Source organism: Borostomias antarcticus (genome assembly GCF_949987555.1).
Source record: "Borostomias antarcticus genome assembly, chromosome: 8".
In the NCBI taxonomy this organism is placed as follows: domain Eukaryota; kingdom Metazoa; phylum Chordata; class Actinopteri; order Stomiiformes; family Stomiidae; genus Borostomias; species Borostomias antarcticus.
Window position 1 is genome coordinate 30,176,344 of NC_140241.1, and position 21,898 is coordinate 30,198,241.

The 21,898-nt window shown below is 44.8% G+C and overlaps 4 protein-coding genes across 8 annotated transcripts in view; all 4 read left to right on the top strand.

The window, feature by feature from the left end:
• The window catches only part of prrc2b (proline-rich coiled-coil 2B), a 30,632-nt gene extending 29,845 nt beyond the window's left edge, over nt 1-787 (top strand). For all 4 annotated transcript variants that reach the window (XM_084442168.1, XM_084442170.1, XM_084442169.1 and 1 more), the window contains exon 33: nt 616-787. The gene's annotated coding sequence lies outside the window, so the exon portion shown is untranslated. The remainder of the gene's footprint in view (nt 1-615) is intronic.
• Nucleotides 788-3,375: 2,588 nt separating this feature from the next.
• Nucleotides 3,376-6,273, top strand: LOC311312629 (uncharacterized protein; the record flags this gene model as incomplete). Its single annotated transcript, XM_084442592.1, has 4 exons — nt 3,376-3,438; nt 5,152-5,287; nt 5,882-5,986; nt 6,115-6,273. The coding sequence occupies exons 2-4, from the start codon at nt 5,153-5,155 to the stop codon at nt 6,271-6,273; spliced, it is 399 nt and encodes a 132-aa protein (XP_084298718.1). The 5' UTR covers nt 3,376-3,438; nt 5,152.
• Nucleotides 6,274-7,052: 779 nt separating this feature from the next.
• LOC311312015 (endothelial differentiation-related factor 1) lies at nt 7,053-11,523 on the top strand. The gene is made up of 5 exons (XM_084441854.1): nt 7,053-7,256; nt 7,888-7,939; nt 8,106-8,266; nt 8,942-9,035; nt 9,197-11,523. The coding sequence occupies exons 1-5, from the start codon at nt 7,179-7,181 to the stop codon at nt 9,256-9,258; spliced, it is 447 nt and encodes a 148-aa protein (XP_084297980.1). The 5' UTR covers nt 7,053-7,178; the 3' UTR covers nt 9,259-11,523.
• A 4,830-nt stretch (nt 11,524-16,353) lies between these two features.
• On the top strand, nt 16,354-21,890 carry nfil3 (nuclear factor, interleukin 3 regulated). Of its 2 annotated transcripts, none has more exons than XM_084442183.1 (2): nt 16,354-16,507; nt 20,140-21,890. In XM_084442183.1, exon 2 carries the CDS (start codon nt 20,272-20,274, stop codon nt 21,661-21,663), a length of 1,392 nt encoding a protein of 463 aa, XP_084298309.1. In that variant the 5' UTR covers nt 16,354-16,507; nt 20,140-20,271; the 3' UTR covers nt 21,664-21,890. The 2 variants fall into 2 exon arrangements, with proteins under 2 accessions (XP_084298309.1, XP_084298310.1); XM_084442184.1 differs by having other exon boundaries at nt 16,354-16,490.
• Nucleotides 21,891-21,898: the final 8 nt, after the last annotated feature.

Below are 21,898 nucleotides of genomic sequence, written 5' to 3' on the forward strand. Positions count from 1 at the left end.
TTTGTTTTCCTGATTCGAGCCGATTAAATTGTGTGTGGGTGTGTGTGGGTGGCTGGCTGGGTGGGTGGATCGGTGAATGGGCCTGGTTGATCGGGATGGTAGGGTCGTGCATGTGTGGATGTATCTGTGTGTGATCGGGATGGTAGTAGGCTCGTGCATGTGTGGGTGTATCAGGATGGTAGGCTGGTGCATGTGTGGGTGTATCAGGATGGTAGGCTCATGCATGTGTGGATGTATCGGGATGGTAGGCTCGTGCATGTGTGGATGTATCAGGATGGTAGGCTCGTGCATGTGTGGATGTATCCGTGTGTTTTTGTGGTAGATAGATTTGTTGTAGTTATCAGACATGAGTAGTTGTGATATTTTTAGTTTAGATGGTTTTAAATATCATTTTTACCGTACTGTATGAGAGTATACATGTATTTTTATTGTATTGGTTTTGGAGAAATGCAGGTGCATCTCAGAATATTGTGTAAAGTTCATTATTTTCCATAATTTAATTCAAAAAGTGAAAATTTTGTATATTATAGATACATTAGACATGTAGTGAAATATTTCAAGGCTGATTGTGTGTGTGTTGTGTTGTGTGCGCGTGTGTGTGCGTGTGTGTTCCAGAGTAAAGCCCTGAGGGATGTGCGCCAGGCGGTGGGCGAGGCCAAGGCGCCGCCAGGGGGCGTGACCAGCAAACTCCAGGAGCCCCTCCCCCCCGGCGTGCAGAGCAAAGCAGCGCGAACCGGCGCCATCAAACCCCCAGCGGTCAAAGTGGAGGAGGGCAAGGCATAGCAACGGAGGGCAAGGCATAGCAACGGACCTTAAATCTCCTCTGACCTCCACCCACACACCCAGCCTGTCAGCAGAAGACACAGCTGCCCCGCCCCTGAGCCTTCTACTGCCCCTCCGCCCCCCCGCCCCCACATCCACACCCCAGCAGAGGGGCAGACGAGCTGACACAGGCACACTGTACCTACCCCCCGAACTGGCAGAACCGGACACTTACTATCGTTCTTAAACACCACGTATAGAGATATATAAATATATACATATATATATATATATACATAGACACCATAGTTTGGAACACTCTTCTAAGCAGACTCTTCAAGGTTCTCTTTATTTATTAATATTAATGTCCTTTTTTTCTGAGAGAATAATGGTATAGAGACAAAAAAAAGAAGATCAATTAAATGCACACGGTCTGTGTGGGAAGAACAGGAAGCGGCCAGCTGCTGCATAGTCATTGGTCCATTTGCCAAACTGTGCTTAACCCCCCTAAAGACCAGGCAGACGCTCTACACATCACAAGAAAGAGAAATCTGGAAAAAGCCTTTTTTAAAGAAATGCAGAGTGGCACTTTTTTTGTCTGTTTTTTCCTCCTTTTTGCTGGTAACAGTGGAGTTTTAATCTTTTTTTTTTTTCTTTTTAAATAATCATTGCCTATTTGCTCTATTATTAAAGGACTCCTTTTATTCAATAAAAAAAATCCTTCAAACACTTATTTGAGGACGTCATTATGTGTAAACGTGGAAGATGTGATCCACCGTGGGTCACTCTGACAGACCTGCGGTGCGTCTCACTCAGCTCCTGAACTGGGACAAAAACTGCTTCTATCAAGTAGATAATGTCTTTTTTTCTTTTTTTGCTTTTCAGTTCTGTCGCTCTCTGTATCTCTCTATCCTTGATGTACTTCGTAAACGGAAGCAAAAGACAATTTTAACAAAAATCATGTTGCCTCATAGAAGCTTCACTAGCGTTGATGCAGTGTGCGTGTGTGCGTGTGTGCGTGTGTGCGTGTGTGCGTGTGTGCGTGCGTGTGTGTGTGTGTGTGTAAATGAAGCGCAGGGCCTCCACAGGGCCCTCAGAGACACTTGTATAAAAGAAGAATGTTCCAGAAGTCAGTGACGTGCGCAGTGTGTGGTTTTTGGTCAACATAGCTGGAATCATTTGGGCCTATTCTGTCATTTTGGAAGCAGAGCTGGAAGCGAACAGGGGAGGACGAATTTAATTCACAGTTACTGTAAAATCAACAGTTGAAATGTTGCTTTGTTCTTATGGCTTCATTTTTTTTGGTGTTAATAAGTTAAAATGTCTGACTGCTGAATATGTCAGGTGATTTTTCTATCCCTCAGAGCGCTTTAGCTTGTTTTGCTCACATAAAGTACTTCATAGTTCTCCTGCCCTCTATTTTAATACAACTAGAAAGGCATGTGTGTGAAGGAACGGGTAGAGAACCTCCCTCAGAATATTCTGCTCCATGTCTGGGTTTCTTGAGGTTGCGCAATTACGCAGCCCAACTATAATCAATCAGGGTCCAAATAGCTATTTTTATGTTATGGTTTCACGGCAACAGAGGGGGTTTAGAATTGCTTGATTTGACATGCTCTCTTGACTTAGACTTATTTTGTGAATGCTACAGTTGCTAAAGACGCTGAAGAAGGAATATTAGTGTTTCTGTTATTGTTGGAATAATGTGAACTTGGCATCATCAGTGATTACTTTTTTTTAATGGTCACATGGACACGTTTTGAAACTCACTATGCCAATATCATCATAACTGGTTATTAATGTTACAGCTTCTTATGATAATGCTTCATGCCACTACGAAATGTTCCTTGTCATCTTTATGGGCCGTGTTTCTCTGGTATTCTGTATGTTCATGCATCGCGTTCCTACTTTCCTGTACAGTTGTGTTCAGATCTGGTCTGAGGAGGGGAGCCTGAGACGAAGCTTGGTCTGGATATTGTATCATTAATAAAAAAGGATTTAATGTTTAAAAGGTCACTGATGTGTCACCGGGTGGACTGGCTTATTGGAAGTTGTGATGGCTTTTGTGGTCCCGTTTTTTGCCCCTTTTTTGCTGTAGAGGAGTCCGTTTTGAGCAGACTGGATGGAGGGTGTACACTGAGACTGTTTATACACACCTGAAGAGCTGTTTTGGGGGTTCTGTCTGCTCTCTCATAACTTCCTACACAGCAAGATTTCGCCCCGATGCGTTTTTTTTTCCTCAATAATATTTTTACGATTCATATTTCATTTTGTTAAAGGACCAGTGCTTCCTGGAACTGGTCCGACAGTCTTCATCCTACCTGATGTTATACTTTCAGATATGTGAGCATTATTTGCCCTTGTAAAAAAAAAAAAAAAAAGAGCTTATTGAGAGAAAATTAAATAAATAAAGCAGTTGTGCTTTTTCAAACCCTTCGTCCCTGCTGAATTTGTCTTTGTGTGTAATGGAAAAGTACGGTCATGTTAACCAGGGTTTGATCTGATCCAACAGGCTGAAGAAAGCAGGGAAAGTTAATTGTATGACGTCAAGGATAAGTGTCGGATTCCTCACATTTTTTAGCAGAGTGGGCTGGTCTACACAAAGAACAAAAACACTTTTCCAACGTCCACGAAAACCCAGGACACTTTCGACGGAAGAGTTATTTCAAGCATAAGGTAAGTGGCTGAACTCTTTTGTGCACCATTGTTTGGGGAACACTTTTGTCCGTGTTTTCGGTAGTTCAGGAAATGAACCGAAATCCGTGCCTTGGCCCTCGAAGTTATGCTCAGTTGCATAACAAGTCAAGTCTTTGTCCAATCAATGTGACTGAATAGCCAGACTTTTAGGCAGGCCTGTTACATTTCATGATGTTTTTAAGATTGGATTACTAAGTAGCCTAGTCTGTCGTGCCTATCCTAGGCTACTTTCTGGTGGCGACTATATTGTCGACAGGCTACAGAATGCTACTATGACTGAGACTCAAATATGATCAGTAGAGTAATGTATTAGGGCATGGCAACCCTGTTATACTAATTGCTAAATCTGTATTCTGCCGTGTAGGCCTACTGTCGAGATTATAGGCTAATTAGTCCATGAGCCAGCCACTTTTGGGTATCAGATGGGTGGGCAAATTCTAGTTTCTTATTCTTATATACGCTATATATATGTCCACATTATTTATTGGTATGATAACCATGGCAAATATAATGCATTCACTATTTTCACCATAAGCGCCATACGCGAATAATGGGCGTTAAAGGGGTAGTGCGCTATTCTTTACATCTAGCCCTATTTGTGGTCTGTGTTCCATGAACATGAAACAGCTCCAGACTGGCTGGAGGAGCGGGCTGAAAAACCAGGGCTCTAGACTGAACCAGGGCTCCAGGCTGGATTTGGGAGAAGGGGGAGAACAAGGGCCAGGCATAGAACCAGAGCCCAGTCATTCATCCAGCCTGGATGGTGGAGAAGCCAGAGAACTGGGGCTCCAGGTCGGATGGAGGAGAAGGGGGAGGACTAGGCCTCCAGGCTGGATGGTGGAGTGGGCAGAGATCCATGCCTCCGGGGCTAAGTCACTCATCCAGCCTGCATGGAGAACCAGGCTGGATGGGGGAGAAGTGAGAGAACTAGGCCTCCAGGCTGGATCAAGGGCCAGGCAGAACCAGACCTCCGGGGCCAAGTCAGTCATCCAGCCTCGATGGGGAACATCGCTGCATTGGGAAGAAGGAAGAGAACCAGGCTGGCTGGAACCAGCCAGAGTATCTAAACATGACTGCTCCTCCACACCCTCCACCTCACAATAAACACCGTTCCTGGCTTTTCCCTTCATGCCTCTCTGAGTCTATTGGGTTCAGGAAGGATCCTAACAGACAGACTGATCATTTGTGCTTCAAATTCTCTGTGACTTAAAGGAACAAGCTCATTAGTTCATTTTAATTGTGTGAACAACACACCTTTTTCTTGCTAGACAAGTAAAATACCTGTTTCATGGGTATGTTGTGGTTTTCATTCAATTCTGAGACATGCATATCATATTCCTGGTGAATCAATTAATATTAAAAATGCACATTGGATGGATTTAGGCACCCTGAGTTGTCACCAAGCCCCATAATACCGATAATACCGCTCTAGGGGTATTATCTACCACTAATCTACCGGTCTGCCAGTGGTTATCATGACAAACTATGAACTAGAGATGTCTAGAAAGTCAAAAAACACAACTAGAATTTGCCCACCCAAATGATATCCATGGTTCAATTTTTGGGTCTTGGTTCATGGACTAAAACAGCCTATGCCTTTCCAGATGCTCAACGCGCTATAATCTCATACAGCAATAAAATGTTAGGTCAACTTGTACTGTTGCTTTGCCTGGTTGTGTGTGTCTGTCTCAGGATGCCGGGTAAAGGAATCAGGCCGGACGAGGCTCTCCTGATGATGCAGGAGCTGGACGACCGCCTGAAGGAGCAAATCGACAAACTGGAGCATGTTCGCCTCTCTGCTACCGAACTGAAGGACAACTTGTCAGCGGTTTGTTCACAACTATGTCAAATTGTCACACAAAGGGCAACCAAAGCAATAGGCTGGCCCTGTCACACCCCGGAGCTCATTCTAGCCAGGCTACGCTGTGCTTGCCTGCTTACACATCCTTCATGGAACTGTGCAACCCAACATGAAGAGAAATAAGTTGTGTTCGGAATCGCTCCCTCGTTCCCTCACTCCCTATTCCCTATATAGGGTTCACCATGTAGTGAACGACCTAGGGAACGGAGAAAATGTAGGGTACATGCACTGTTCCCTGCAAATCAAGGTGAATTGTGGGTAATAAATAGTGGACTATATAGACACTACAAACAAAATGGCTGACGCCCTATATAGTGCACTATATAGTGAATAGGGAGCGATTCCGAACACAGCTATAGTCTGGGCCAGAGGACGAGGGACACTATGATGAACAAACAAACAAATGACTGAAGCCTAATAATTACCTCAGTAAGCAAGAATGTGGAATAATATTTGTGCAAATTATACAATTATTATTCCATATTCGTGTTAACCATTCTTTGTGTTTTATTTATGCACATAGTAGAATGTATAGTGAACTGAATTATTTCGTTGTTTCAGAGTACTGCTGATCTAAACCAGTCGATCGCCGACCATCTCGACTGGCTGAGTCAGCTGTCAGAGAGGGTGGAGAACCTCCAGATGAACACCACCATCTTTGTTCAGGTGGGTCTGCAGGCAACAGAGAGACTAGTACACCGACACGTTGTGTACGTCGCATGCGCGCATGTACATAAGAGCTCTTTAACAGCCTCATACTTTTGCTTTTTTTTACCTGGGCTTAATATCTGCAGATGAATCCCAAGCCTCGGACCTGGGGGGGGAAGCAGGGATCCAGACACGGGTCTCGCTGGGGCCGGCTGCACCTGGCAGACGACGCCCAGTCAGAGTACGGCTGGTCCCCCGTCCGTCGCCACAGCGACGCAGCCTCCGAGATGTCCTGTGCCTGGTGACCTGCCTCCGAGATGTCCTGCGCCTGGTGACCTGCCTCCGAGATGTCCTGTGCCTGGTGACCTGACTGAACTCTTGAGATCAACTAAGCTGCCAAAGAAATCAGAAACTTTGGTATTTATATTTGATGTACTCTACCTGACTAACTGAAATTTAAAGGAGTAATAGTCACTATTCACTGAGAGCTAATGCCAATGGTTTTATAGTTATTGTTTTGTTTTCCTTTAATGTCAAATTGTTTAATACTTCTTAATTCTCTGTAAACATATTTAATGTTTATGTTTGTTAGGCCTATCTGATAGTGGCTGTTGAGGTGTAGATATGCTACATCTGACATTGAAAATCACTGTTTTCCATCCAATAAAGATGGCTACTGTATTGAAACCTGTTCTATATTAAATCTTTGACACAATACAGCTGAATGAGTCCAGTGAATAACTAGAGCATTTGACACACATCCTTTAAATTATAAGAACTGGTATGTCAGTTGGCATAATATTGTAACTGAGTGTTAATTAATTAATAATTAGTTAGGTAATTAATTAATTGATTTCAAAGACCTAGCCTAGCTATGTGACTAAATTGCCCTGGACAGGCCACACTATGGATACTTGAAATCCTGTTGAGATCCATGTAATCATTGATGATTCTTGTAACCCTATTTTACTCTGGGATGTTCTTTATCCCACCAGCAGAGGTCGCTGTGTCGTCTTTAATCGGGTCGTTTGTCGTTATTAATAAAGTTTTGAAAAACGCGTGGGTGGGTGGGTGTTGTTTTCGAGTCAAAAGGCAGAGCAAGAAACACAAGCCTTTCACATTGCTCCACGGTTTTGAAAAACCAGACAGTTTTATTTTTGTACATAGTGTTATTAATACGGGTTTATAGTGAATAATAATCCCTGGATCAATGGCAGAAAGCGACTGGGACACCGTGACAGTCTTGAGGAAGAAGGGTCCGACTGCTGCACAGGCCAAGTCCAAGCAGGTAAACAACAATAAACAACAACAACAATACATTCTAACCGCTCAGCCCGTTTGGCTGAAGGCAAGCTTGCTCATATATCCAAGGGATTTCCTCTCCTCTCTCCTCCCTCTCCGGTAAAACGATGAACGACGTGGACTGAAATCGCAACTAGCTTTACCCCTCCTGTAGCCCGCAAACTATGTGGGTGGTCACCTGACCTCATGGATTTCACATTGTTTACTTTAGATATCACATTGTTTACGTAAGCCCCATATGTGACGCTATATGTATGCTGTGCTATTTTGATATCATATTTATTGTGTACTTGCCATGTAGACAGAGGCAGATCCTTCAAACAGGGTGCAGATTTGAGCAATGCAATAGGCTCTGTGCACCAGCTCCACTACTTCCTGAAAGTCACTTGGCTTCTTTATTTCCTGTCCTATATGATTGGATTAAGTGATTAATCAGGTGTGTGGCGGACCCAGCGCACACCTGATTAATCACTTAATCCAATCATATTGGACAGGAAATAAAGAAGCCAAGTGACTTTCAGGAAGTAGTGGAGCTGGTGCACAGAGCCTATAGGAATCCTGGAAACATTGCCATCAATAAATTAGTTGAATCGTTTTATCGCTCTCTCTCTTTCCAGGCCATCTCTGCCGCACAGAGACGTGGCGAAGACGTCGAGACGACTAAGAAATGTAAGAACATTGTACAGCTATAAGCAGTCATTCCTTATAACCGCTGCTTCTCTGTGACACCAATGAGGCTGTGGACATGCCTCACATTCAAATGTCCACCAAATGTCCATTTCTGAACGGCAGTATGCTGCACCAACACCTCTGGCACCTTCCCCCGTCTCCGCAGGGTCTGCGGGGCAGAACAAGCAGCATCTGGTGACCAAGAACACGGCCAAGCTGGACCGTGAAACGGAGGAGCTGCACCACCAGAGGGTCTCCCTAGAGGTCGGCAAGGTCATGCAGCAGGGGAGACAGAACACCGGCCTGACCCAGAAGGACCTGGCCACTGTGAGTGCAGCTACCGTCACACAAGAGATACCCAGGATGTAGCAGGCGGTTTATTCTAGCTAAGTGCTACATATAAATAAATGGACTGCACTTATATAGCGCTTTTCCACCTTAGCGGCACTCAAAGCGCTTTACAATGGCCTCTCATTCACCCATTCACACACACACCAATGGCGGTAGCTGCCATGCAAGGTGCTAACCTGCTCATTGGGAGCAATTTGGGGTTAGGTATCTTGCTCAAGGACACTTCGACATGTGGACAGTCGGAGCTGGGATTCGAACCACTGACCCTTCGATCACTGAACGACCCTCTCTACCAACTGAGCTACAGCCGCCCTACATACACCCATAAAGACACCATGAGTAACAGCTAATCCCATATATTAAATTCTCCATGTAGCAGGCAATAGGACTATTGGTTTACTGCAGTTAGTGCCACTTCCATAACAAGCAATTGCCACTGTTAGTGACTACTAATGCTGCATACATATAGTTACCGATACTTAAATATTCCCACACAGAATATTGGCTACTGTCTACATACATTCAATTCTACATATGCCTGCCATGCACAGTATATACCTTATGAGCCAATATCTGGTCCACATTAGTTCTCTACTACTCGGTTGCGGTTGCTGTCATGTGACAACTTGTAATCCTTTTTCTTTTCTTTAGAAAGTCAACGAGAAGCCTCAGATCATTGCCGACTATGAGTCTGGGAAAGCGATTCCCAACAACCAGGTCATGGGCAAGATAGAGAGGGCGATCGGTGAGAACAGCCTGGGTCGTACTGTACATTCAAACCAGTTCATGCTTCTACTCTGTATTTCAACCAGCTGATATCTACCTTTGATAGCTTAGCTACCATAACTATAGTTTTGGTAATCACTGGTGTGGATTATTAAAATCTTTCTTCTGTCTCATCCTCAGGTTTGAAACTGCGCGGTAAGGATATTGGGCTACCCCTTGAGGCAAAACCCAAGAAGAAATGAGGACAAAGCCTCGAAATCAGCCCCTCCCTCCCCCCTCTCTACCCGTCTCCCACCCCCCCCTGCCTACCCTCCTTACCTCTAGGGACGCTCCGATTGATAGGCCACCGATTTAAATCGTCCGATTTTCACGGCAAATGACTCGATCGGTGGTCGCCATATTGGCTGATCGCAAAAGCCGATGTTTTAAGTCTATTATATCTGGCTAGCTTGACTTAGATAAAAGTACAAACTCGGATACTAGCTATAAGCTAAATGTTCTAGAGAGTAATGGGTCAATTCAATTCAGAACATGAAATAGTGACTCTAACCACAGCAGATGACGTTATAAATATAGAACCTGTTCAATGTAGCTTTATCTCGAGTTCAATAACAATATCCAACATCCATTGAAATTGTGCAAGTTTTCTACCTGGATCGATAAGATTTCTTCATGCGGTGTTTATTCATACAGCCAAAGCTCCAAAGCTGCTGCTGCTAATCACGCTTTAACAAACCCTCTGAATAGCTGTAGTTTGGACATTTTTGCGGTTTAAATTTAAAACACGCTACCAGTTGCTCTTCAGCAGTGTGAACCTAGCCATACAAAATTATGTCCGGTAGCTTTCTTTCAAAGAATTTCAAAATAAAGGTCATGCAAAACTTCTACTTTATAGCTGCGACCAGAAGCTCCATCACATTTTAAATCCTTTACACAGTGAATATTGAACTGAAGCTTGACTAAACAATATCGCAAATCACGGCACTTTGGCTTCAGCACTAGATTATGCTCTTAGTCACTTTTTAGAAAGGACATGCACTTATTCTGGTGAGAAGTACACCGACTACCTAAGTGAAATGAAAATATTGTAAGTCACTTTGGATAAAAGCGTCTTCTAAATGACTGACGTGATGATGATGATGATTGTGATCAAATCACAATATCCGTCAGAAAGATCACATTTTCCCCAAATCGTTCAGTCTTAGACCTCGGGAATCTTTGGCAAGATTGTTACTGTATACTATTTTACTGTACTAGATTTCTTCTTGAGGTTACCAAATTCAAAATGTCTCTTGGCATTTGTCTGGTATATTAAAGTATATATCTGATAGACTGAATAATATTTGGAGGGCATAATATTTGGAGGGCATATTCATTTTAATGAGTGTTTAATGATGGGCAACCTTAAAGGGGAAGGCCGCTGTCATAGCAAGTTTAGCTCAAATGTCTCTTTGTCCTGAATGAAACCGATCCGTACACCAACATTTAACCCATCCGTGCACTAGTAATCTAGCTCCTTTTTCCTCTGTGCGCGCACCCCCTTTATAATGGAGGTCTATGGGCCTCTGCTAAAAACTATGATAAACATGCATTTTCAAGGCAGGAAGCGCCAGGAAGCCCCTTACCGGTCTCAGTAGAATGTTGTCTTGTGAAATGAATCTCCATCCCCATGTGTTGACGTGTTAGGCATGGCTAGGAGGATGTAAACAATCGTCTAGCTTTACCGCGGCGGGAGTTTACAGTGTGAAAGGTATGGTGTAGTGCGTTCGGCGAAATAGTTCTGGTTCAAATGGAGCTTTTGTTTCAATATTAGGTTTGAGAATGCGATATATTTCACATGACAGCATAATGACACCGGTAAGATCACACCCTGCACTTCCTGCCTTGAAAATGCATGTTTATCATCGTTTTTAGCAGAGGCCCATAGACCTCCATTATAAAGGAGGTGCGCGCACAGAAGAAAAAGGAGCTAGCTTACTACTGCACGGATCGGTTAAATGTTGGTGTTTACGGATCGGTTTCATTGAGGACAAAGCGCCATTTGAGCTAAACTTGCTATGACAGCAGCGTTCCCCTTTAATCTAAATCTATGCAAAGGAGTGTGATCATACCGGTACAGTAATAGGGGTAAGACCATTCTAAGCAGAGACAGCCAGTAGTTAGTATTTTATTTTTTTAGCGGCCGATCCTGGTGAAAATAATCGGTGTCGGGCCCAAAAATCCAGATCAGAGCATCCCTAGCCCCCCCCCCCCCCCTCCCTCCCCGCCCCCCTCCCAACCTGGGCTGATATCACCAGTGTCCTGAAACACCTGGTGCTCCACTTCATTACAAGCTGAATACTGACATCAGTTATCAGAAGCAACTTTTTATATGAAATGAATGAATGATTGAATGCATTGCAAAACGAATCCCAACGTGCTGTGAAATGTTTGGTATTATTTCTACATTTGCTACTGCTTTGCCATGTTAACTTTTATTTTTTAATAAATTATACCATGGTAATTTCCATTGGTTTCTGTTTACCTTTTTTATTCACACCATATAGGCTACTTCATCCATTTTGGAAGTGCTTGATTGCAGCCTTTTCACTCTTTTGCACATTGGGCTCAATGTTCACTCCGATGTCAAAATGCTTTCTCGCAGTTCTTGGTTTGATCTGTAAATAAAGTTTGTCTGTGGATCATGGCTGGGTTGGAACGTCTTTTGAACATGGTAGGGCATATGGTGGCAAAGGGCGACAGGCTGCCCCAATCCTGGCACTTTTGATGTCCTTGGTGAGATGTGGATTGGTTGTACATGCTCCTAAAACAAATTATAAAGCAAGCTTTTGGCACTCTGAGCGATGGTCACCTCTGACGTACTGGTTGGGGCCGACCAACCTCAGCCAATGGCAGCCTTCTCAGTGAGAGTCCTGGGTGTCTACGGGAGCATGTCCTCCATGGCAACATCAGGAGCACTTCTCAGGATGGAGATCGTCTGGTCAGATGCCTCAGGACTCAACTGTGAAGTCTGCCTTGATGGTGTCCATTGTGCCCTGTAAACAGGCAGCAATATTGCAAGCAATACAGCAATTGAAGTACAAATAATAACATTTTCTAAGTAAATATCATTAGCACAACACTAGTATAAAACAGTTGGACAGAGTCCCTCCACCAACATGCATGCCACACGTTCCGATATGTCGTGGATACGGGCTAAAGGTAGGAGCTTGCTCGATCGTCTCGTTGAGGGGTCAGGGAATCATTTTTATAGCTCACTTTTCTGGCCCCCGAGTGAAATTGATTTTTGCTTCCCTCTGGAATATATAGGGGTGGGACCTATGCCCCCCCCCTCTCTGCGCATTGTGTTGCCTCTGTGTATGAAATGCGCTATACAAATAAAGTTTGATTTGATAATTGGTCCTGGAATATGTAATTAAAATAATCTGTTTGCAAATTCTTGACTCATTCAAGTATAAGCGTCTTTTTAACTGCGCGCACGGGGAACGCGCATTAAGTGCCACGCACTTGCCGTTAACAATGGGTATTTGGTATAAACTCAGGTCTGCTTCTTGGGCTTTTCAAGTGTGGAGGAGTGTCTCTGTGTCAGCATCCTTGGACGCCCTCCTGGTGGCCCTTAAAAGCACGCACGTGGACTTCGGAGGTGTTACTACATGGACATGGCAGGTGCACAACAAATAGATGGATTTACGCACGCACCTTATGGAAAACCAATTCACGAAGTCTGCGTTAATGACACGCAAAGATGCCCAGATTCATCGTTTTTACAAAATCCAATGTCGACCATAACGAGTATCTCGTTTCTTTCTCGAGGGTCAGATGATGACCCTTTGCGTAACTACGCGAAATCTGTCCAGGCGTTACATTCGAGCACCAAAGCGGGTTCGAGACTCCGCAGAAAGAGAGAGTTTATACCGGAGGACCAGAAGGACTGCAATTACTGGTCCAAGAGGAAAAGAAATAACGAGGCCGCAAAAAGGTCAAGGCATCGTCGGCGAATGGAAGAGATTAATTTAGAGGGACGTGCAGTCGAGCTCCTCCGAGAAAACGAGAAACTGAAAGCGGCTCTTTCGGCGGCAGGCCTGGTACAATATCGCGCCGTTGGAATCGAGTCTTGCACCCAGAAGACGGTTGAAAGCCCAAACGTTTCTGCGCACGGCTGTCTCCATCCGTCCTCTGCTAATTACCATCCTCTCCATCCGTCCTCTGCTAATTACCACCCTCTCCTGTCTCCTCTGATGCTCCCACTTGATGCGTCGGGCTGCGCGCCTATTAGAATGACAAAGCACGTTCCAGATAAAGAGATTACTAATTTCTCCAGATTTATCAACACTCCATGTTTCCCCAGGGCCCCATGTTACCTCAGCGTTGACTCCTGTCACAGCAGCTATGGGAACGGCCCAGATGTCTACCCCCAATTACATTCCCCTGGACACATGGAGGGTTTCCCCGGAGCTGGAGCTTCGGAGTCCAGTTATTCGCCTGCTGTGCCAATTTTCAAACCAAACCACAGAAATGCTGTTGTGGCGTGCAGTGTTAGAAATATTGCCTCTCGTGAGTTTGACAACACATTTCAAGATTCACGCACCTCTTATCCAGTGAACCAGACCGGCCCTCACCTGAACTCAGATAATACATATCATCATGCGCAAAGCGCCCACATTAACGACCGGCAGGATGGTTCCAAATCTGTGCATTTAGACAGTGCAAATAAAGGGCTCTCATCTGAATCACTGGCATGTAACATTGCATCTAGTCCTTCTGAGTTAAAGGCGAAGGATGGAATACCCGAAGACACAAGGACAATTGTTAAAGAAACAAATTGTGCTTTTACAGGGTTTCATTTACCACACAAATTGAGATACAAACTTATAAAAGCCCTAAAGGAACCATCTTCAATGACAAGAGACTCCACGACAACGGGCAAGGATTTTATGAACAAAGCGAAAGGACCCACATTTAGTAGCACATATTGCAACACACTGACGGAACTAAAAGAGGCTTCAACTTCCCCTTCGAGTGTCTCAGGTGAGACGAGACCAGACGGACATCTGCAGCAACAGTTGGCGTCACTTTGTGCCGAGGTGAAAAACCTGAAGCAATTCATTTTGGCAAAGTCAAACTGATTTGAGAAAACTGTATGTGGTAATTTGAATATCTTATGAGATCCCTTTATTGGTTAAATTGTATTTTGTATTTGCATTGTATTTTTGCCTTTCGTTTTATTGGTTGTATTTTGTATTTGCACTGTTCTTTGTATTACATTTCACTGTCAACTCTGCACTGTCCTGTCATGTCCTGCACCCTGTCCTGTCTCCATCAGTGTTTCCATTATCATAGCAAATAAAGGAATCTTGAATCTTGATCTTACCCTGGTCAAATTCCTGTGTAAATCATGGCTATACATGGCGAATAACTGATCTTGAGATTCATTGCAACATCAGAGATAGGACTATTTCGCTGACTGACAAGCCATAGGCTATTTTGCTTTTTTGTATAATGTTTTATTATTGCTCTTCTTGGGATAAAGGTCTAAACTAATAGGACTTCCGTGGGTCCGAGCCATGGAAGACTAATACGACAACGTTATGCCCGTCCAATGTTTTGCCATCGAAATGTTGTCATGACCTGAATTTCACATTAAAATGTATTGTTAAAATTACATAGCCTAGTGTTCTTATATTCTTTACTTGATGTAAGTTTATTGCTGCAAAATTATCGCCACAAGGTGCCGCTATTTTCCCATAGTAGCCTAGCCTATCAGCGATGTGCACGACCTCAAAGAAAGTCATGTAATGCTGTGTAACACCAGCAGGTGGCGCTCCGACCACACTGACCACTTACAGGCCTACTGTAATACCTTTCATTTTACAAACGTCAGGGAGGTTCAGATTTGTGCTTTGAGGCTTATGATACAATTTCGTGGAAACGGCTAGTAAAAGAGACTGGCTGAGCAATAACATAGGGTATTCATTCATTCATTCATTCATTCATTCATTCATTCATTCATTCATAACATGTTTTCCTGCGTGTGCACGAATAGGCATAGGCTCTTGTTTAAATGCGTTGGCGTATTCATAAGAAGGCCTTGATTAAAATCCAGTAACAGAGAATCTATATAGGGTAGGCCTACCAATAATGAATTTGCTGAATGACCGAGCCCTGGAATGGGGGAGGCCTATCTATGAAATTCATGACTTCATTATATGGTCTTGAGCACCAACAGTCAGTGCAAACAAATATACGATAAGACAGTAGAGGACAGGACATCACTTATTGTCACAATATAGCCTTAGAATATAGAATATAGAATATAGAATATAGAATATAGCCCAAGACTGTGTTGACTAGGATACAACTTTTGGCGATTCGATTCCCATGTATTTAAAGGATAAGTACACTGAATTTCATGTTCAGCCCTATTCCTGGCTTCCCTGGCATGTATCTGACTAGTACAGGTTAGAATATTTCAGTTTTGTGCAGTACAGAGTTCTGTGACAATAACATCGGCGCGCGCCCTGGCTCGTTAGCTATGGGAACACTTGAAAAACTCTAAAAAGTCTCTCTTCAGGCTGTAAACCTCCGCGAAATTCATCCGCGCTGCGCTGTGCGGAGGTTTACAGCGTGAAGGGATGGTTGTTGTATGTTCGGTGAAAGTAGTACTGTTTACAAGTTAGCTGTTGGTTCGAAATGCAGAGGCAAAAGGACCTATAGTGTTTACAGGACGACTTCAGAGCTTGGTAAGCATAAACCATGTAATTCCTGAACTTGAAATCCACGTATATCATACTTTTTAGAGTTTTCTGAGTGTGCCCATAGCAAGCAACGAGCCTGGGTGCGCACGCCAACGTTATTGACACAGAACTCTGTACTACACAAAACAGAAATATTCTAACCTGTACTAGTCAGATACATGCCAGGGAAGCCAGGAATAGGGCTAAACATGAAATTCAGTGTACTTATCCTTTAAACAAGGATTAGGCATAGGCTATCAACTAAATTATATTTTAACAAGTGCACTGGGCTAAATTATATTATATTCTGCAAAGGGTCTGTAATGCACACATTAGCTCACTTGAAAATGTCCCAGTTATCTAGGCTATGCATTGATAGCCTTAAATGCATATACCCATTGTATTTCCCGAATATGGATGACTTCATAAATTTACATCAGACTTGTCTACAACAACAACAACGCATCATTGGCCCAAATTAGAAAATGCCGTGTTTCAATTGGCTGCGTGAGCTGTCACTCACCCGACGCTGCCAATACACTTCTTCCCTGACCTACTAACACAGATCCATGAGGCAGCAGTCACTCCGGGAGGGAAGCCGAGGAAGACGAGGAACGCTTCCTACTGGATCTAACCTAGGCTACAGAACAGTGTATTTGTTTATGGAAACCTATATATTTATTCTATACATGCTATACAGCGGAAACAACATCCAACCCGTCAACCTGATGCTGGAGAAGGTACATTTTCATTTGAGGTCAGCATTAGTCATAGCTACAGTAGATATTTGATCTTAATGATGTTTATGTGTAGGCTTTCTGACCGCCCTAACTATAACGCGAGGTTGGTAGCTGCATGGGATATTGATAAATAGGTAAAGCCTAGTCATTGATTTAAAAAAGTTTAAAGAACAGAAAGTTAACTCACTAGCCCAACTATTGAAGTTCTCCATAGTTGTATTATTACGCTACTATGTAATTACAGCGCATTGCTTATATGAAGGGTGGTTACATGGTTACATGGTTCCATCTATCCTCCCGCTTTGTTACCGGCTCTCTGTTACTGCCTGATCAGCGAGGCTTCTGTGAATCTGCGTCTTGTATTTGATTACTGTTAAATCGTGGAAACGTTATGGATGATGGCAGAGTGACCTAGAATGCGATGCGGGTGGGTCTGCAAACGGGACCAAGATCAAGATTTAAGCTCCTATCTGTGTCAGCGGCAGTCTGTTCATGTGCGCTACCACACCGCTTTATACCACACCGCTTATACCACCGCTTATACCACACCGCTTATACCACCGCTTTATACCACACCGCTTATACCACCGCTTTATACCACACCGCTTATACCACCGCTTATACCACACCGCTTATACCACCGCTTATACCACACCGCTTTATATCACACGGCTTTATATTACACCGCTTTACACCACCGCTTATACCACACCGCTTTATACCACACCGCTTTACACCACCGCTTATACCACACCGCTTATACCACACCGCTTATACCACACCGCTTTATACCACACCGCTTTATACCACACCGCTTTATATCACCGCTTATACCACACCGCTTATATCACACCGCTTTATACCACCGCTTTATACCACACCGCTTTATACCACACCGCTTATATCACACCGCTTTATACCACCGCTTTATACCACACCGCTTTATACCACACCGCTTTATACCACACCGCTTTAAACCACACCGCTTATACCACACCGCTTTATACCACACCGCTTATACCACACCGCTTTATACCACACCGCTTATACCACACCGCTTTATAACACACCGCTTATACCACACCGCTTTATACCACACCGCTTATACCACACCGCTTATACCACACCGCTTTATATCACACCGCTTATACCACACCGCTTATACCACACCGCTTTATACCACACCGCTTATACCACACCGCTTATACCACACCGTTTATACCACACCGCTTATACCACACCGCTTATACCACACCGCTTATACCACACCGCTTATACCACACCGCTTTATACCACACCGCTTATACCACACCGCTTTATAACACACCGCTTATACCACACTGCTTTATACCACACCGCTTATACCACACCGCTTATACCACACCGCTTATACCACACCGCTTTATATCACACCGCTTATACCACACCGCTTATACCACACCGCTTTATACCACACCGCTTATACCACACCGCTTATACCACACCGCTTATACCACACCGTTTATACCACACCGCTTATACCACACCGCTTATACCACACCGCTTATACCACACCGCTTTATACCACACCGCTTATACCACACCGCTTTATAACACACCGCTTATACCACACCGCTTTATACCACACCGCTTTATACCACACCGCTTTATACCACACCGCTTTATACCACACCGCTTTATACCACACCGCTTTATATTACACCGCTTTATATTACACCGCTTATACCACACCGCTTTATATTACACCGCTTTATATTACACCGCTTATACCACACCGCTTATACCACACCGCTTTATACCACACCGCTTATGCCACACCGCTTATACCACACCGCTTTATACCATTATACCACACTGCTTATACCACACCGCTTATACCACACCGGCGTGGTTCAACGGGGCTGGCAGGATATTATTATATAGTCTATAATCTCAGTAGTCTAGTGTGGCATGTATAGAGTGCTACAAATGTAGCATGCGAAAGGCATGACAGTGAGTGAGTGCGTTTCATGTAAGATATATTTTGTCTTGCTAGATTCACATGTTTCTCTCTCTATCCCGGTAAATATTACATAACGTCCGCAGACACATCATTTGCTCGCATGCGGAAGGGAGCTGATCTCGCTTATTCTGTAATCCCGACACAATGAGGGATCTGGGGACATGGGACATGACGGGGAACCAGGACCCGTCCGTTTGGGTCCATCCGAAACACAATCAGAACATTCCACTGCTGTTGAGCCATAAATAAACTTGGCAAGATGCACTAGACGTTCTCTGCAGTTTTTAGTCAATGTAATAAGATGAGTCCTAAATCTAATCCCGGCGTTGGTACTTAAAACAAAAAACTTAGCAGTTATGTCATGTAGCCTACTCAATAGCTCCACTCCAGTGGAAACTATACGTTTATAAATGTGTCGAAAACACATCAGAGCCCTATTCGCACGTGCACTAGGCCTTATTTTATCAGTGTTATTTGTTTTGAAGTGTGAACTCGTGATTCTCTGATTATTGTTGTTTTTATGTTGTTGTCTCTATCCAACCATGTTAGATGCTTATAGGCTGTGACTGACCGCATTCCTTTGTTCCCGTCCCCGGGAGGACTGGAAGCATGTTAGCTCACTGTCCAGGAAATCATCCTCTAGCTGTAACAGCCGGTTTCTCTCTGCAGTGGTGGGCATGTTTCATGTTTCCCAATCTGAGCCTGTTCTTGTTGGAATAGCCACCTTTTGTGAAACCTCTGTTTTAGGCTCACAGATGTTTATGTGATTGGATTGTAGCCTCCTGCTGCAGAGCCCATCAAGGTCATGGTTAAGCAGTTTCACGGCTTCTCTATCCTAATTCCAAAATCAATGTTTAGGGAAGTCGTGTTGACGGTTAATGTTAATACCCTGGTGTTCACTCTGCCTACGGCAAGGAATAACACGAATAAGAAAATGCTGTCGCCTGCAGACAATCTCTCAGCCTGAAACGCGTTATTCCAGTGCCTTGAATACCTCTGAGATGACATCATTTGGAGAGCGAGAATGGGGTCCTGCCCGTGCGCGTAGGGGATTGCATAATTCGCAATAGTTTATGTGCAGGTTCACTTCATATTCGTGTCTGCCCCCAAATAAGTAGTCACAGTGTTAGGGAGTTAAATCACAAGAAAACAACGGACGCAAGATAATTCCTGGTATTTTTTTGCTGCGTCTTGTGAAGCCTGGAGATGGTCCAGGGACATGTTCCCCGCTGTGCACTTGAGCCCACTTGAAGAGACTCGAAAACTTGTATAGAGAACTGACATTTATTTTGTCATCTTGTGAAAGTGTCTTCAGTGTTGTGCAATAACAAAGTAACTACAGGAGGTTTGAGGAATACAGTGGAGGAGGATATTGCAGTGCTCATTTAGGGTTACCAATACTTTTTGAACAGCAGTTAAAGTATAATGAGATTGATCGATTAGGCTATTCACAGCACAGTAGATGTTAATTTGATTCTATCACAAGGAAAACTTAAAATAAATAATTCTGTAGCATGCAATGCTGTTATTTGAATCAATCACTAACACAAATAGTTCCTTAGTTAAAAGTGCTCTTGAGCTACAGGATAATACATCTTTTGGTACTGGGAAGTATTGTCTAAAGCTCTCCATTTCTTTTCTTCTCAGATCTCATGAGCTCCAGTGGACCAAACCCTAGTTGGGATTACCAGTGTTGGGACTTCATATAAAAGCGATGCCCAGCCAACATGATTAAGGACTTGTGAGAATATTGAACGCGGCTATCTATATTGTGCTAAGATGCAAGCGATCAAGAGAGAGCCGGACTCCAACAGCCCCTACAGCGGTGAGGACGCCCTGGTCCTGGCTGTAGCCCTGCAGGGCCCCGACCGGGATCTAATGGGCCACAAGCTCTCCGGCGCGCCCTTCAAGGCCAAGTCCACATCCTGTCGTAGGAAACGGGAGTTCATTCCTGACGAGAAGAAAGACAACATCTACTGGGAGAGGCGGCGCAAAAACAACGAGGCGGCCAAACGCTCGCGGGAAAAACGGCGCCTCAACGACATGGTGCTTGAGAACAAGCTCATGGCTCTCGGGGAGGAGAACGCCTCACTGAAGGCGGAGCTCCTGTCGCTGAAGCTGAAGTTCGGCCTGGTCAGCTCGGCGGCGTACGCCCAGGAGGTGCAGAACATCTCCAGCTGCACGGCCGCACTCTACCAGGACTACGTCTTGCCCGGCGTCGCCCAGAGCTCGTACTCCGCCAGGGACCTCGACCCCCCTCACCTGGGCAGCAGCTGCATATCGGTCATCAAGCACTCGCCTCACGGCACGCTGTCGGACGCGTTGGAGACGTGCTCGGCCGGCCAGGGCGACCGGAGCCGCATCTGCAGGACCCCGGAGGTGATCAAGCAAGAGCCCGCCAGCTACCCCCGAGAGAGGAGCAGCCCATACGAACTGTACAGGAACTACATGGTCAGCCCTTTCCCCGGCGCATACTCCCAGCCCTCTCCTTTCCTGCAGATCGCCCGCTCCTCCAGCAGCTCCCCCAGGACCTCGGACGACGGGGTGGTGAGCAAGTCTTCGGACGGCGAGGACGAACAACAGGTGGTGCCTAAAGGCCCCGTCCCGTCCGCCTCCGACCCCAAAAGCGTCATCGTCTCCACGCTCAAAGTGCCAGACGCTGGCTCCTCGGCCTTGCCCCATAAGCTGCGGATCAAGACCAGAGCTGTCCAAATCAAAGTGGAGGCCCTCGACCCTGAGTACCACCCCTCCGGGAAGCCCTCGTCGCCGGTCGACATGTCGGCCAGAGGATGCTACCCGCTGGGCCAGGGTCCGGCGTCGGAGTATGTCCGGTCATCCCTCAGTCCGTTGTCACTCCAGGTGAGCAACATCCAAGATTGGACCCACCGGCCAGAGCACTGGCACAAAGACAGCACAGAGCAGCAGGCAGACGGCTGCAAGAGTCGCCTCTCCCAGAGCCCCAGCCCCAACAAACTGATCATGGACCTTAAAGACTCCCCTTACGGCCACTCAGACTCTGAGAACTTGTACTTAAAACGGGGCATCGCCGACCTGTCCGCAGAAGTGGCCTCTCTGAAAAGACTGATTACGACACGGCAAGGCTCCGTGATCGAGACGACCAACAGCACTACTGACCGCGAGTCGATCCTGAAAGGATGTTACTCAAAATGAGTCCTGTATGTTTTTGCACAACGCCTGTTTTTTTTTCCATTGTGTGTTTTACTCTTGCACTGTGCAGCTGATATGGTGTAAAATGCAGTTAAATTTTAGTTTGGTGTGTTGATGTGCACTTGCTGTTGTACTTGCTGTGTGTCCAATCAGAACTCCATCTGTAGCACAGCAGCCATGAATCAGGCTACCACTGTACATGCAAATTCAATGTTAACTTTCTTCTCAAGTTTTTGTT

Excerpts from the sequence above, each read along its gene's own strand:
- nfil3 (XM_084442183.1), top strand. The coding sequence starts at position 20,272 with ATGCAAGCGATCAAGAGAGAGCCGGACTCCAACAGCCCCTACAGCGGT.
- LOC311312015 (XM_084441854.1), top strand. The coding sequence starts at position 7,179 with ATGGCAGAAAGCGACTGGGACACCGTGACAGTCTTGAGGAAGAAGGGT. Across the intron at positions 7,257-7,887 it reads CACAGGCCAAGTCCAAGCAG|GCCATCTCTGCCGCACAGAG; the intron begins GTAAACAACAAT and ends CTCTCTTTCCAG. Across the intron at positions 8,267-8,941 it reads CCCAGAAGGACCTGGCCACT|AAAGTCAACGAGAAGCCTCA; the intron begins GTGAGTGCAGCT and ends TCTTTTCTTTAG.